The sequence below is a fragment of the Empidonax traillii genome, unplaced genomic scaffold (assembly GCF_003031625.1).
Source record: "Empidonax traillii isolate 1590-97213 ecotype Southwest subspecies unplaced genomic scaffold, ASM303162v1 scaffold234:size820800, whole genome shotgun sequence".
Taxonomy (NCBI): Eukaryota; Metazoa; Chordata; class Aves; order Passeriformes; family Tyrannidae; genus Empidonax; species Empidonax traillii.
Window position 1 is genome coordinate 285,799 of NW_020955427.1, and position 14,327 is coordinate 300,125.

The 14,327-nt window shown below is 37.2% G+C and overlaps 1 protein-coding gene across 3 annotated transcripts in view; it reads right to left on the reverse strand.

The window, feature by feature from the left end:
• Positions 1-14,327, reverse strand: part of RELN (reelin) — a 281,279-nt gene that overhangs the window by 186,885 nt on the left and 80,067 nt on the right. For all 3 annotated transcript variants that reach the window (XM_027888170.1, XM_027888169.1, XM_027888168.1), the window contains exon 3: positions 12,719-12,854. In XM_027888170.1, the coding sequence (XP_027743971.1) occupies positions 12,719-12,854 (136 nt within the window). The remainder of the gene's footprint in view (positions 1-12,718; positions 12,855-14,327) is intronic.

A 14,327-nucleotide genomic window follows, 5' to 3' on the forward strand; every position in this document is an offset into this window, starting at 1 on the left:
TATTTTGTGTAAAGAAAAACTTTTAGCTCATCATTGCAGCAGCTGCTAATGAAGATCTCTAGGCTTTCTTCTAACTGATAAAGAGAGAATGACAAATATTTTGAGTATCTATTAAACTGTTAAATCAATGGTGATTTACACAGAATTTCTATAGGAGTATACAGCACATCCACTTTAATATCAAGTGAGTTAATTGTGATCAATGATACTACAGTGGAAGGCAAATGAATTCTTAATGACAAGGAACTTCACATGTTACAAAAATAGAAGCTAACAAGGAACCTCTTTGCTGCATTTTTCACATGACATCATTAGTAACTACTGCACTGAAAAAACTAAAAGGAAAACAGGAGCATTTTAAAGACTTCTATATACCAATCAATTTTACAAAACATAATAGGATAAGGAAAAAAGTGTAAGTTTTTAAACATTCATTTTTTTTCTCTCTCTCTCTATGAAATTATTTAAACAGGTGTTAGATTAATTAAAAAGTTATCATCAAAGAACTCAGGATTATTTTTTTAGCCACTGAGTAGAAGAGGGGGGACTCTATGGGTGTCCTAGTCTCACTTTTACAACCTCTTTTGTTTGACTTGTAGGTTTTAATGTGCATCATAACATCTCTCATCCAGCAGTAGGAAATTCTCTGGGGAACACTTGCAGAAAATAGGACATTGAGTCCATAATTAAAGTAATCTCTTCCCAGGCAGATGCTTCAGTTGGCTCTGTTATCACATATTACAAAAGGCATCTTGAGGCCTATAAAATATGTGGCAAATGGCTTTGGAGATGAGGAACAGTAATTTTTCATCTAATTTTGATCCATAGACATGTAAGTACTGTATTGCCACTTTTTGGTACAAAGCCAAATAACTATTGTGGTTGTTGAAATAAGCTTGGCAGTAACCAAAATTAAAGAGTACTCCAGCTTTTATCCTCAGTCGGGAAAGCCTTTTTCTAACCATCTTTGCACTTAGCAAATAAGCATGTCATCTCAAATATGTGAGTTAATGCCTACATCTGGATTTAGAAGAAAGGCTTTATGCAGCTTAACTCACCATACATATTCTCTCTCTATTTGAGTGTTAAAACCATCATTCAAATTATGGCCCTGACATCTTCACTGCATTGCCAAACTGTCTGTGATATTAATTGGGAGCATTTCTACTGTTTGCCTTTTGTATTTTAGGATGTTTAGGACATTACTCTTTGAATATGTAAGTAGGTTCTGCAAAGTAATTTGCTCATATCAATTATAATCCTTTGCATAAACACTAATGCTGATAGGAGCTGGCTGAATTTATGCGGCATGTTTTTAGTTCCTGACTGCAAGTGACATGTTGAATGTGGGCAAATTTGACCTCAGACTACTGAAGTACTGAAAATAAAGACAAAGAGATTAACCTTGCTTCATTATTCATTTCTTCAAACTTGCTATTTCAAACTCTTCTCTACTTGGGCGAGATTTCTGGAGAGCTGCTTACTCTTTAAGACTCTAAAAATGCATTTTTCACAGAAAATGGCTCAAGTGAAAGTACATTACTACTTGAGCTAAAGAGCTTATGTTGATCTAAGATGGATATTTGGAAGGATATAACAGAAAATGTTGTATTTGTTACATTTCTAAGAAGAACTAAAAGATCCAAGCCACTCCAGAGCGATAAGGAAAACAGTGCCATCTTAGGAAAACCCTAAATGTTACAGTGGCATTGTACCTGTAGAATATGTAGTGAGAACAACTCTCTACAGTTAATCAGCAACAAGAGCCAGAAAATGGCACGTGAATTACTTCAATAATTTGCTTTTAATCTCAAATTTATTATTATTTGAATTAGTGTAGGATCTCCAAGCCTTCTCCTAGGCAATAGTTCTTCTGTATCACAACAGAATGGAACAGAACTTTCACTGAGAGCTGCTGTGATGACGACCATGTCATGGCAACATCATTGTGGTATCTGCCATTACAACATCTCTATGTCATTAGAAAAGCAGGTGCCGTCCTGATACCTGTCTGAGGCTTCTGCTGGCATGACTGAGCTGCTGCCCACCAGGAACCGCTGAGCAGTCGATGTGCAATGGTTGGCTGGAACAACATCTCCTGCTCTGGTGTTGTCTCTGCCCCAAACAGCTCACAGGCCCACAAATATGTCACAGCCCCACAGTCTAAGTAATCACACCTGGTAAGAAGTTATTTGGGAATGCCTTCCATTTTTCCAAAAGTCAAATAGTGCAAAACATTGGAGAAAAATGGAGAGAGCTATTAAAAATTTCTGGTTTAATCCTCTCTACTGTCAAGAATGGAAGAAAAACAAAGCAAGGAAATCGTTACTAACTATTTCATTCACCTCTCTGTATTTTCTCTTTTACCTGCCAAACAATAATTGCTAGAAACATCTGCAAGTTTTAGAGTTCTCCCCACCTCAGAGGTCTTTGATTCTGGAAAACAGTGTTCATGAGCATCTAGACCACAATATGATCACACACAGACCACTGCATATAAGCAATTTTTGTATGAAAAATTGACATCAAAAGAATTGTCACCTGTGGATACTGTAAAAAAAAAAAAAAAATCAAGTAAAGACAAATACTATCAATTATTAGCACAACTCCATTCTGATGACATTTGTGTAATTTGTATACTGAGGTTATTGAAGGATTATTACATTTGAATGTTTGTTTGGTAATGTTTTATATATAATACTACTGTAATATTTTTAAATTTTTATTATAAGCAGATTGAACTATATTCCACTTTATACCCAGAGACAAGAATTCTCTAAATATTATTAATAGATTTGAGTTTCTCTATCCGAGAAGGAAGGGATACACCCTATTTTTAAGTATAGTTTAAACAATAATTATGAGAGATGTTTTAGAGCTCACTCTGTCAGCTAGTTTGAAGTCATGGTCATTCTGAATACTCAAATCCAAATTTTCCAAGTGTGAGAGCAGCAAAAGCTGATCTAATGTTCTTTGTATCTTCAAGTACAAGGTTTCTTTCTTTTTAATTTCTAAACTTTTGCTAGAACTTGCTGTGAAGAGACCAGTGCAGTATAGACAGAGGGAGATTTTTTTTATTTTTTTTTTATTTTACTGGATCTTCACGTTCATCATACCACAGTTTTCACATTATATATACATAAATATGAAGTCTTGCCTTCATAATGCATGCCTTCATAATACTGTATATATGTATATCAGTCTATTAAGGTTCATCCAAACAAACAACATGAGAAAAGAAACTTAATATTTGTGAACTGAGAATATGAACAGAACATCCTTCTATGTCCTTGCCTGTGTACATGAACAAACCAAAGTTTCAAACAAGTAATCTGAAGGAATGAATTTTAAAAAATACAAAAAGTGTTGCCTGTTCCTTTGATGACAGCACAAACACGCATGATTGCTCTGCCGGATCAAGGCCAGTGCTCAGCATCCCACAGTATTGAGCTCTTCACCAAGTTATTTAGTAATAGTCCCTCGCCAGAAGTCAAGTACTTCCTAAGAAGTGTACAGACAGTGCACTTATCTCAAACTCATTTGTGCACTGGGCACATTATCTGCTTGAGAGATGGCATTGAAATGGTCGGGCTCCATCAGTCAACCGGTGAGATATTCCAGAGGTATAAAGGCTTCCATGCAGACATGATTGTCTGCAGTCCTGAAATTTAGCTTCCTAAAACATCTCTTACAACTGACCTTTACCTTTGCCTGTACTCATGTTTTTATGCACTATATGTTTACCTGTAGAGAATGCTTTTCTGTATGTTTAGTGCTCACTCTTTCTATAACTAACATTTTTAAAAGAGTTCACTAAAACTGTTTCATGCCTATTTTATTAAGCGTATTTCTTCTAGGACATAATTTTGAAACTTTTTTATCAATCAATTATTGATAGCCAAAAGACATTTCATTCAATTTCTCTGGTACAGAAGAAAACCTCTTAGTGGAAACAAAGTGTTTGGAGGTGCGTGTAATATATTCTGTACTCTAGTCACTTTCAAAATTAAGCCACCTTGAGAAAAAGGGAAGACGAAGCAACTCTTTAAATGAAACAAAGATTTATGCTGTTGATGAACTAAAATATGTTCTGAAAAATAACCCTGAGGTTATGGAGAGATGTTTGTTTCTGATTTCAAGAGAGAATTTTAAACAACTACCAATAATTGAGCCACGGATTGTGGATTGATGGTCTCATGCACAAAAATAATGGGAAAATGTTGCAGAAAGGGAAGAAAGTAAAATCTAATCTCTACTTCTAGAATTGCCAAATGAACATTTGTAAGAAGGGAAGTAATTCTCACCATGACCGTTTTATTATTTAGATTATTGTGATGGTTCGGACTTGGCTCCCTGCCAAATGCCTAACCCCCCAGTAGCAGCCCTTCTCTTCCCCTCTTTTTAGTTCCCCCAGGGTAAAGGAAAAAAAACTATGCAAATTGAAGAACCCGAAAACCAAGCTAGTTATATATAAAAAATATATTTTATGTATATTACAGTGAAGATGCTATGTACACAGCAAACAGGAATCCAAACACCCCCGAAGGGATAGGGAAAGGGGAAAAAGGGACAAAAGTAAACAAAAAGGGACACTGAATAGATATGCACAATCAACTAGTAGATTGATGCACAAAAACTAGATATGCACAAAAACTAGTAAAATAACCAGTGAAACAAATCTCACCACATCCCTTAGAAAGCAGGATTGGCAGACACTGCCAGCACTCTCCAAGCTTCCACGTGGCAGGTTAGTGGATGCTGCAGGCCTCAGCCTTAGATAAGCGAGACCAACGCAGGGACCCACTGTTCCTGAACTTCGGCAGAAGAGAAGAAGAAGGAAGGCCGCTCCTCCCTTCTTATTTATACCACGATTTATGTAAAAATTGTATGGAATACTGGGAACACTGCCCCTTCCTTGGTTACCAACTGTTAACCAGGGAAGGCCTAGATTAAAACCACCACAATTATTTATTATTATTTTACTGTTTAGATAATACCAGTAGAAAACGGCTGAATTTCATTTTATTTCATGCAGGAGGTGTCAGGATCCTACATGGAACCACAAAAAATTCTTAATAGAGTAGCCAAAGGCTATAGTGAGCTACCTTCTGCTGTCATACAAGTACAATAAATTTGCATCACACAAAGAAAAGAAACTGTCCTAATACTATATAATCTTGCAGTTTCTATTCTGGCATTACACAGTGTTGACTGAAGTTGCATTCTATGCTTTTTGCTCACATTTGGAATTAAGTTCAGCTAACACCAACAGAATTTTCATGTGCTTTTATTTTATGCTCACATACCCATTCTTTCTGGCTTTGTTGGTTGTGCTTTTGTTATATCTACTAGACAGCACGAGGAGCCTAAAATAGCGAGTGGCCACTTGTCAGCAAACTTGAAGAAAAGGTTAAAAGCTGAGCAGTCCTCTCATTAAAGTGGGCTTTAAGTAGTTGTGTCAGGCTACTAAGAGAATATTAGACAGTAGATTTTACCTCCAAGAAAAAAGGAAAACAGCTGCAAGATTTTATGAACTTTACAAAGTTGCCATTTTTATTCATACCCTTCATCAGATTCAACTGTTCAACAGCCCACCCATTGGAAATTCTTGACACAGAAAAAGCTACTGAATGCTGAGAGTAGTGGGGATGAAAAATTCGTTTTCATGGCTTGGTAAGGGGTGCTTTTGTTTAGGCAGCTGAGTCTGTCTGGGTGGAATTCAAATTCAGGTTTAAAAAATCTTGAAAAATGTGCCAATATAAAGATCTATATGTGAGCTATGTAGATAGTAATCCATCTTGGTCAGTGGAGATGTAGGGCTAAAGTCAGTTGCCTAAATGTATTACTTGGAATGTCCTAAGGAAACTAGTAGAGATATAGAGACCTTCTGGACCTGAAGGTACCTCTCTCTAGATATAGAACTGAACGTCAGGCTCTGGATGTCTATAGAAGCAGATTGCCCATCAACTCTCGAGGGGGTAACAAACACACAGCTCATAAAAATACCTACCAGGAGACATTGGATGTGCAGATACTACATGTCCTATCTCCAGAAAACAACTGAAAACCCTTTGAGGGGTGGAAAATTAGGTGCAGCCTGCTTCCCTTCCCTCTCATGTTTTTCTTGCTTTGCTCTGAACACTTCTGAATAGCACTCACTGTCACAGTTTGTGCTACCATCTTCTGTTAAAAAAGTTTCTGAAAACACCCATAATTCCACATTGGTCATCTTTCTTTGCTTTAGACAACATAGACAAAACTCAGACAAAACTAACAGACAAGTTAAATCTAATTCTGCACAGTCAGATGAATCTTTGCTGTTTGGGGTTATACTTAAAGGAGCCACAATGATTCCACACAGAGTGTTTGCATTTCACTGAAAAATTAACAAACACAGAAGATGAAGGAGGTAATCTGGGCACCACATCAAAATAGGACAGGAGAACAGAGCCAAGATCTGAATCAAATATTGGCTCATGATGTTCAGAATATTTCTCATAATGCTGATTGACAGCACAACAATGCCTCTACGCAGGGAAGTGGAAAACCAAGCAAAGGAGTAATTTTTCTTCATAGTTCCACTAGATTGACACACCAACAAGGAACAATTATTGATGACTTTTTTTTTCCACAAGGCATAAGTTATAAGCAATATGGAAATATAAAAATGGCTGCAACACTGGGCTAACATCAGAACTACCCTGACTGTAAACAAGGACTGTATCTTATTTGGTGTTGCCTGCACATCCCTTGACTAAGAGCCCACACCAATATCACAGAGAGTGGTGTGAAATATCCTGTTTACCCTTACCTTGCTGTAAAGAGGAGGAAGAGAAGAGCAGCACCTATCTGAAGCAGGGAGCTGCTGCTTCACAGAACCCCAAAGTCAAGGCTGTCTGTACATCAGTGTTTTCATATGTTCTACTTACTGCACAGATTTCAAATCATAGCAGCAAGTAGGATGCTATGAACAACACTGTATTTCAGGGTACAATTATGTACCCTGAGAATGTATCATGAGAACATGAGGAAGAAAAACTTATGTGATAATATAATTAAGAATTGGTTGATTACATATAAATGCAAGGGACCTAAGGGAACTAATTTCTGATATTTGCTATTTTCTGTTTACTTTCATGTTAGTATCTGTGTGTATTATCATTGTGAACAGAGCAAACATAATTGTGTACTTAATCTTGAAGATTATCCTCTGTATTTCTGTCAAAGAATTCAAAAATTGAATTCAAAAAATGACAGTTTAACCAAGTGGTTTACCAGGGGAATGTGATTCCTTCAGGCAATATACCCCTTTCCCATCCTGGCTAGAGGACTAATATAGCAAACATGTCATCTTCTTGGATGTTTATTCAATATTTTCATACTTATTATCATAGGTTTTCTATAAATGCTTTAAATAGGTAACCAAGTCTCTCAAACACAGTCTTTATGTTCTGTAGTGTTTGTACAACATGATATTTCAAGTTCATACATTAATACCATTGCCAAGTCTTGAAACAGGCTTAAACACATGGGCATGAAAAGACCAGTTCTGGAACAGGGTACTTCAAACTTCCCAGAAAGGAGTTGTAACTTTAGGTGCTTATGGGAAAAGACTCTCACTGAAAAACACATCTCCTTCCTTGACAATTTCTTCCAAGTTTCATTCAGTAGTTCAGCTGTCTGCTTCAGCATTCAGTCCCAAACATTTTCCAGCAGCTATGCTGAGAACTGATTGCTTCTGCCTCAGCCACCACAGCTCTCTTACCTCTGTCTCCACAGGGGGACACCACCACAGCTATTCCTGTTCCCTTTTAGCCATTTGCACCATAAGCTGTGCTAATTAGGTGTCACATAATGTATGACTGGGCCTTTTAGCACTTTCAAAGACTTCTCAGTGTACAGAATATTAAGATCAGTTGTGATGGGTCACACGCCTTACATGGGTTATTAGACATTGTCTACAGACTCAGGCAGAGAGCTTTACAGAAGTCCAGTCCACTATTAATGAAAGCTATAGTGAATATAAGTATAGAATCAATTGTAATTATTAGACACTTGTTCAAAGACTTTAAAAAGGGGCTACATAAGAAAAATACTTATTTTTCTAGGTAATTTCTGTAGTCACCAATTCTATGTAATACAATAACTGGAATTTCTGCAATAAACCATGCTGCTCATCAAAACACAATATGCTTTTGCTATTTAGGTCAGCTTTATGACTTTTGCAAACTAGTAAGTTAAGCCATCTATAAAACAACAGGCTTAAGAACCTAAGATACAGCCCAGTGTGCCACCCTCCTTAACAGCCATTATTATCCCAGCTGACAGGCTGAGCTTTAACTAGGTTAGTGTGAGCTTAGAGCAGAAATCACAAACTGCGTAACCTAGCTGAAGGATTATGAAGAGAATGTCTTACAAATTTGCACACAATCAGAGAAATTGTTAGTGTAAAGGAGGGCCTACTATTTTGTGGTGGTAAAGAGCATTTACAGATCCTGGTAATTTGTTTAAGAGGCCCTGATGTTCAACACCTCTTTAAGAGAGTCCAAAGTTATTGTTAAGACAACTATTCTGCAATAAATGATGTATTTTAGTTTTTATTTTCTCAACTCAGCTGGGAGTATGTGTGGTGAAAATATTCTTGAGGATTACACCAAGATTTACTACAGGGACACCAGCAGCATTCAGTGTTTCTCTTATAAGTGAATTTCTGAATATTTATTTAGTAGCCATGATAAGGTACTTTGGGGAAAACAAAAACTACCAGAAAACAAAGTGAGAATAAGTTTGCACATGATTAGTGTAAAAAAAAAAAAAAAGACTATTGTCTCCAGCCACCTTCCCCCATGGAGCACAAGGCTCTACATCATCCCCACATCATGTCCTGGTGAAACTTGGGGGAAGGCTTGCTGAGTGGAACACTGAGCTGAGGAAAGATGCCCGGCTCTATCAGGTAACTTTACATTCAGATCCAACAGTGGCATAGCACTGTGGGCAATGGAAAGAACTAGACTACATTCAACTGCAGAGGAACTCTCCAGTGGGGCAGGAAAGAAACTGAGTGCTGCGCTGCCACAGTAGTGTGTGAGCTATGAATCCCAATTTGCTGTGCCCCTGCATCTCACATACCCAGAAATAAGCCCATCTTCCTTGCAGGAGCCTCCTCTAGAACTGTGGCCAGCACCCCTCCCCACAGCATTCCCACTTCCCCTCATCCCAGCAGGTGAAAGCTTTGCTAGCCCTTCTTTCCTGCAACAGCAGCAGTACTTCATGTGTCTCTCACTGGCTGTTTTGGTAAACTAAACGTGGCCCAGAGCCATCCTCCTTAGCCACGACTGGGAAATGCAGGCTGGGCTGGTAACTGGAAACTGACACATTTATGCCAAGAATATTTCTGGCAGTTTATAGACAAATTGTTGTAGCAGGCAGGACTGCTGGGGGAATGTCCAAATTTACTGGTATAAATGGTATACCTGGCTACTGATTTTGATAAAACTTAGTATCTTGAGATCTCAACTCCTTTGTCATCAACTCCTTTGGGATCTCAACTCCTTTGTTTTTGTGGTTACCAATGGCTACAAGAGCTACAAGGAAGGATAGACTGGCAGCGTCACCACACAAATCTTGCTTCTTAGGGGTTCAGTCTTTTTCAGGACTGAGCTCTAGAGGAGCACATCAAAAGGCACAGATGAAGTGAAAGGGAATTTTCCCCATGATGCCTACAGGGTTATGACTTCTCTATGTCACATCCATGTAATTCAGCTGTTTCAGTGGAAACCAGAACAGGTCAATAGTGTGTGCAGTTAATAAAAGCTAGCTGTGCATTGACCTGTGAGAGATTTGCCTAATGACCTTTGTCCAGTTCCTCATAGGAATCATCCAGAGAGAGAAACCAACAGCGCCAAAATTGCACACCAAGGCTAGTGCTAATTAATAACCTTATTATCCATCACTAGAGAGGTCAAAGACTAATGAGCTACTCTGAATCCCAGACATATTGGCAACAAACAGCACAGGAAGCTCTTACATATATTACACTGCTGTCAGGGTCTATAAATTTAGGTACCTTTTGTAAATACTTTTAATTTATACTAAATTAAACATAAATTAAAATTAATTCAATTTAACATAGTAAATTTTATACATATTAAATTTAAACTACATATTAAGTTTTAAGTGTTAAAATATCATGTTTAGTATTTCCTATAAAGGGAGACAAACAAGGTAGAGCGAATTCTCTGAAACTCCTGAAGTTAGAGAACTGGGTAAAGCAGGCAGACTAACACTGCACCACAAAAATAGCTTTGTTTACTGCAACTTGTGATTTACTTAGCAGCGGAAACACCAGCTGGGGCAAGAAAGTGTGGACAGTAGAAGAAAAACTGAGGAGGAGAATTAGAGGTAAAACATATTTCTCCTCCTTGTATTTCCTTCAACTGATGATCATTTTTACTCAGTAGTCCTTCAGCAAAGTGTGATCCTGGATTAAACAACTTCAGAGAAGCTGAGCCTTCCACTCACGTCTGAATTTGTTCTGTGGGAAACCAAACTGATATAACTGCATCATTTTGCTCATCGTCAAAGACAAAGTAGTATCACCATGGAGTATCCTTATACCATGGTGTGAGGCGTTCTGAAAAGCCATGAGACTGACACTCACACGGGCTGGGGACCCTGGGAGCAGCTGTGGTGCTGGGCTCCTCAGTGCAGGATCAGAAATCTCAGCCCTGCCAGTTTTACCTTTACATCCATACTGCAAATTACATAGTCAAGAATAAATTCAGATTTCTGCTGCGTATGTCCAGTACACTGCAGCACGACTAAGGACTATACTAACATAGAGCAAACACCACCCTTTTTGAAGGGGTGTTAATGCTGAAGAGGTGGATTATGATTTATACAAACAGGGAATTACAAATTGGATTTCCAAAACTTCACTGCTAATCTAACTCTGTTTCTGCTGAAGACAACGTTGAACTTTACATGGATTTCAAGACAGGCAAGCACAGACTGCCTTTGAAAACACCCCTTTAATTTCACTGAAATGGGAATCAGCAGCCATAGTAGTATTTGTATTTCTGTAGAGCATGTCAGTTCTTCTTCAACAACGACAACTATGAACAAAAAAACCCAATACAAAACCACCAAAAAAAATCAGTCACAGGAAAGTGAATGACTGTTTATAAACTGACCTCAAAACTCACAGTGGAAGGCCACATCTCATAAACAAACACATTCGCAGTCACTGTGCAAGTTAGAACCAACAATTCAACAATTATTCCTTGAATACCAGGGCAACCAAAAAATTTTACAAAGTAAAGGAGTAGGAAAAAGTACACAGAGAAGATGTACAGGCAGCTCAAAGAACAAATTTTAACTGCTTCCACTTGATCAACAAAGGAAACTATTTTTAGAAAGGAATTAAAGGAAATATAAAATTCACAGATTTTCCACAGAAAAAAGCCATAGTTGACAGATATCCTCAAGGTATATACAACTGTTATATATGCAACAAATAAATTCTCAGAATTTAGTTACCACTCATCAAAGCTAATTTTTTCCCCAATTTACTATTAAATGTTTAGAAGAAAAGAGAGCTAGAAATAGAACTGTCTTGAGACTGTCATCACAGCTAATAAATAATATATCCTGACAATATAGGCCAAAAAAAAGTGCATCATATGGATAAAGGGAAATATCAAAGACAAAGATAAATCAATCAAAAGGTACTGCGCTCACCATCAGCAACTTATGTTCTCAAAGAAGTCAGTTGCTCATTTTTTAAATTTTCACAACAATAAAACAACTTGATTACATGGGGCACTTACCTGCAGCTTCCCAGTATAGATTGAAAGGAAATAAGACTCAAAGGAATGTTTGTTTTGACAACAGGACAGTCACAGAAACACTGAAAAGGTCTCTGAAATGTTGCAATTATTCACTTACTGAATTAGGGAGCAGTTTGCCTTTTTTTCCTTGAATGTGTCAAAACTGAAACATTTCCTACTTTCAATTGCACTCTAGGTGTTTCTTCTCTCTCAAATGTGATTTACCAAAATTCTGGGACAAATAATTAGAAATAACTTGAAGGTAAAATAAAGTAATATATATGCTAATAATTCAAGTTAAGCCATGTATTTTGTTGAAACTTTATACGGTACTACATCATCAAACGACTACTTAGGTCTTTAAAGGAAATTACCAAAAAAGCCTCTTGGTTATTCTCGGTTCAGCAGAAGTCAAAAGTGCTTATAATTAGTAAATAGTAAATACTTGAGCATGACTACTCTCAAATACTTGTATTTTTTATGTTGATGCTCACAATCCAAATAATATATGTGTCTGATGTTCTAACTCATACTAAATGCAATTGTTAAAAAATTAGGTCGGTACAAATGAGCTATATACTTAAAGGATCAATAATATGATTAATAACTAAGAAGAATCAATTTCTGTTTAAATGCTAGACTTGTTATTTCTCTGATGACGTGCTACACTACAAACTGCTATCTCCTTCCTCCATGATTTGAAAATATAAAGTCCTAATATGCACAGAAGCTGTTCAGCCAGGAACACCTTAATATTTTCACTTCATATTGAGGTCTTCACTTTGCAGTTTATTCTGACCGACTCTTTCCCCAGACATAGTGTGAGCAGGTTAGATCATTTCATTATCTCCAAAGTGATTTTGTTCTGTCGCCTCTGCCTGTGTACGTACATGAAGTTGACACAGCCCGTCCCTGCAGGTGGAGCAATCCAAACAAAACTGAGGTTTGTAGTCGGGAGATGGCTCACATGGGATGCAACCACACTGCACATAAACTGGTTTCCAAACTGGTGGTCAGACATAATTCCTAGGAGAAAGACAGAGGGGAGACAAACAGTAACACGTGTTAATGGCTCATTGCAAGGTGCTAATAGACCGAGAAATACATCTGCCATGTGTTTCATCACGGCAACACTGAGTGAAAAAAATTCCAAGAGTATGCCATTGAGTAATTAGAATTAATGCCAATCAAAATATTGGAGCTGGCCTTTGCTTGAGCCAAGACTGACTTTGCATTTACTGCAAGGCTCCATGTATTCATGCTATTATTCTTCATGAGGCCAATACCAGAGGAATTATTTGCATTTTTCAAGGAGGAGCTGAATCACAATGTTATTCCATTACCTCATTCACACCCATTACAGATCAAAAAGAAAATAAAACCTAAAAAAAAAAAAAAAAAAAAAAAAAAAAAAAAAAAAAAAAAAAAAAAAAAAAAAAAAAAAAAAAAAAAAAAAAAAAAAAAAAAAAAAAAAAAAAAAAAAAAAAAAAAAAAAAGTGCTCTTTAACTAAGAAAAATGAAGCTTTTAGAGAAAGGTATTATCTTTTTGTAGATAGTTTTTTCTATTTGCAAAATACAGATGAGCTCTGGGTTCATGAAATCTTCTGATCTGAAATAAAAGCAGCAACCTTCCACAGTTTTATCAGTATACAATCCTTTGATTTTTTTTTTTTTTTTTTTGAAACATGCCTCTAATGTATGGATGAATGTAAATGTCATCTCTTAATCCCTCCCTCTGGAATTCACTGCAGTTCATCATTAGGCAAAAACCTGTATTTTTTAACATAAAACAATATCTGACAGGAATCTTCTCCCCCTTGGATTCGTTCTGTAGTTTCCTACAAAACAGTGCAAACTTGGTTGTTTGTTTGACACCCTCTGGCTTAATGTAAGGCAATCTTACTGGAGTGAATCACTACATCTTTAATCCTAGGACATGAAAGAGTAAATGTTGAAACTATTCTTTTAAATGCAGTTATCAGAAGGGAATGCCTTGTTCCAGGTTACTTCAAATATTGAACATTCATTTCAGAAAACAGTGACATGGGCTAGAACGTCGCTGATAGGACCAAAAGGAAAAGCGAATGGTTGCGGGTATCTCCATGCTCAACAAGGTCACTGGCAGCTGTTAGGTGATTGTGTCTCAAAGTTTATAGTGGCTGGTATTTCTCATATTCATTTGCTGCAATTCAAACAATGGAGAAATAAAACCCACCTCTGCCCCTCAGAATCCTCTACTAGTTTTTGATGGCAATTTTTCTGCAGTGGGAATGCAGCAATTTCTCTTAAGCCCTTACAAACCCAGAGGTGGAAGGAGTTTGCAAGTCAGAGATCTACATCAAGGAGGGGGATAAATCCTGGCTAATTCAAACAAGTGGCTCCGCCTGGTGCTCCCCAAGGACTGCCATGCCAGCAGCACATTGCAGGGAGGGGTAGCTGTATCACAAATAAACCATTTTGAGTTTTATGGACCAAAAAGCAACTTCTGAAATCCCATTC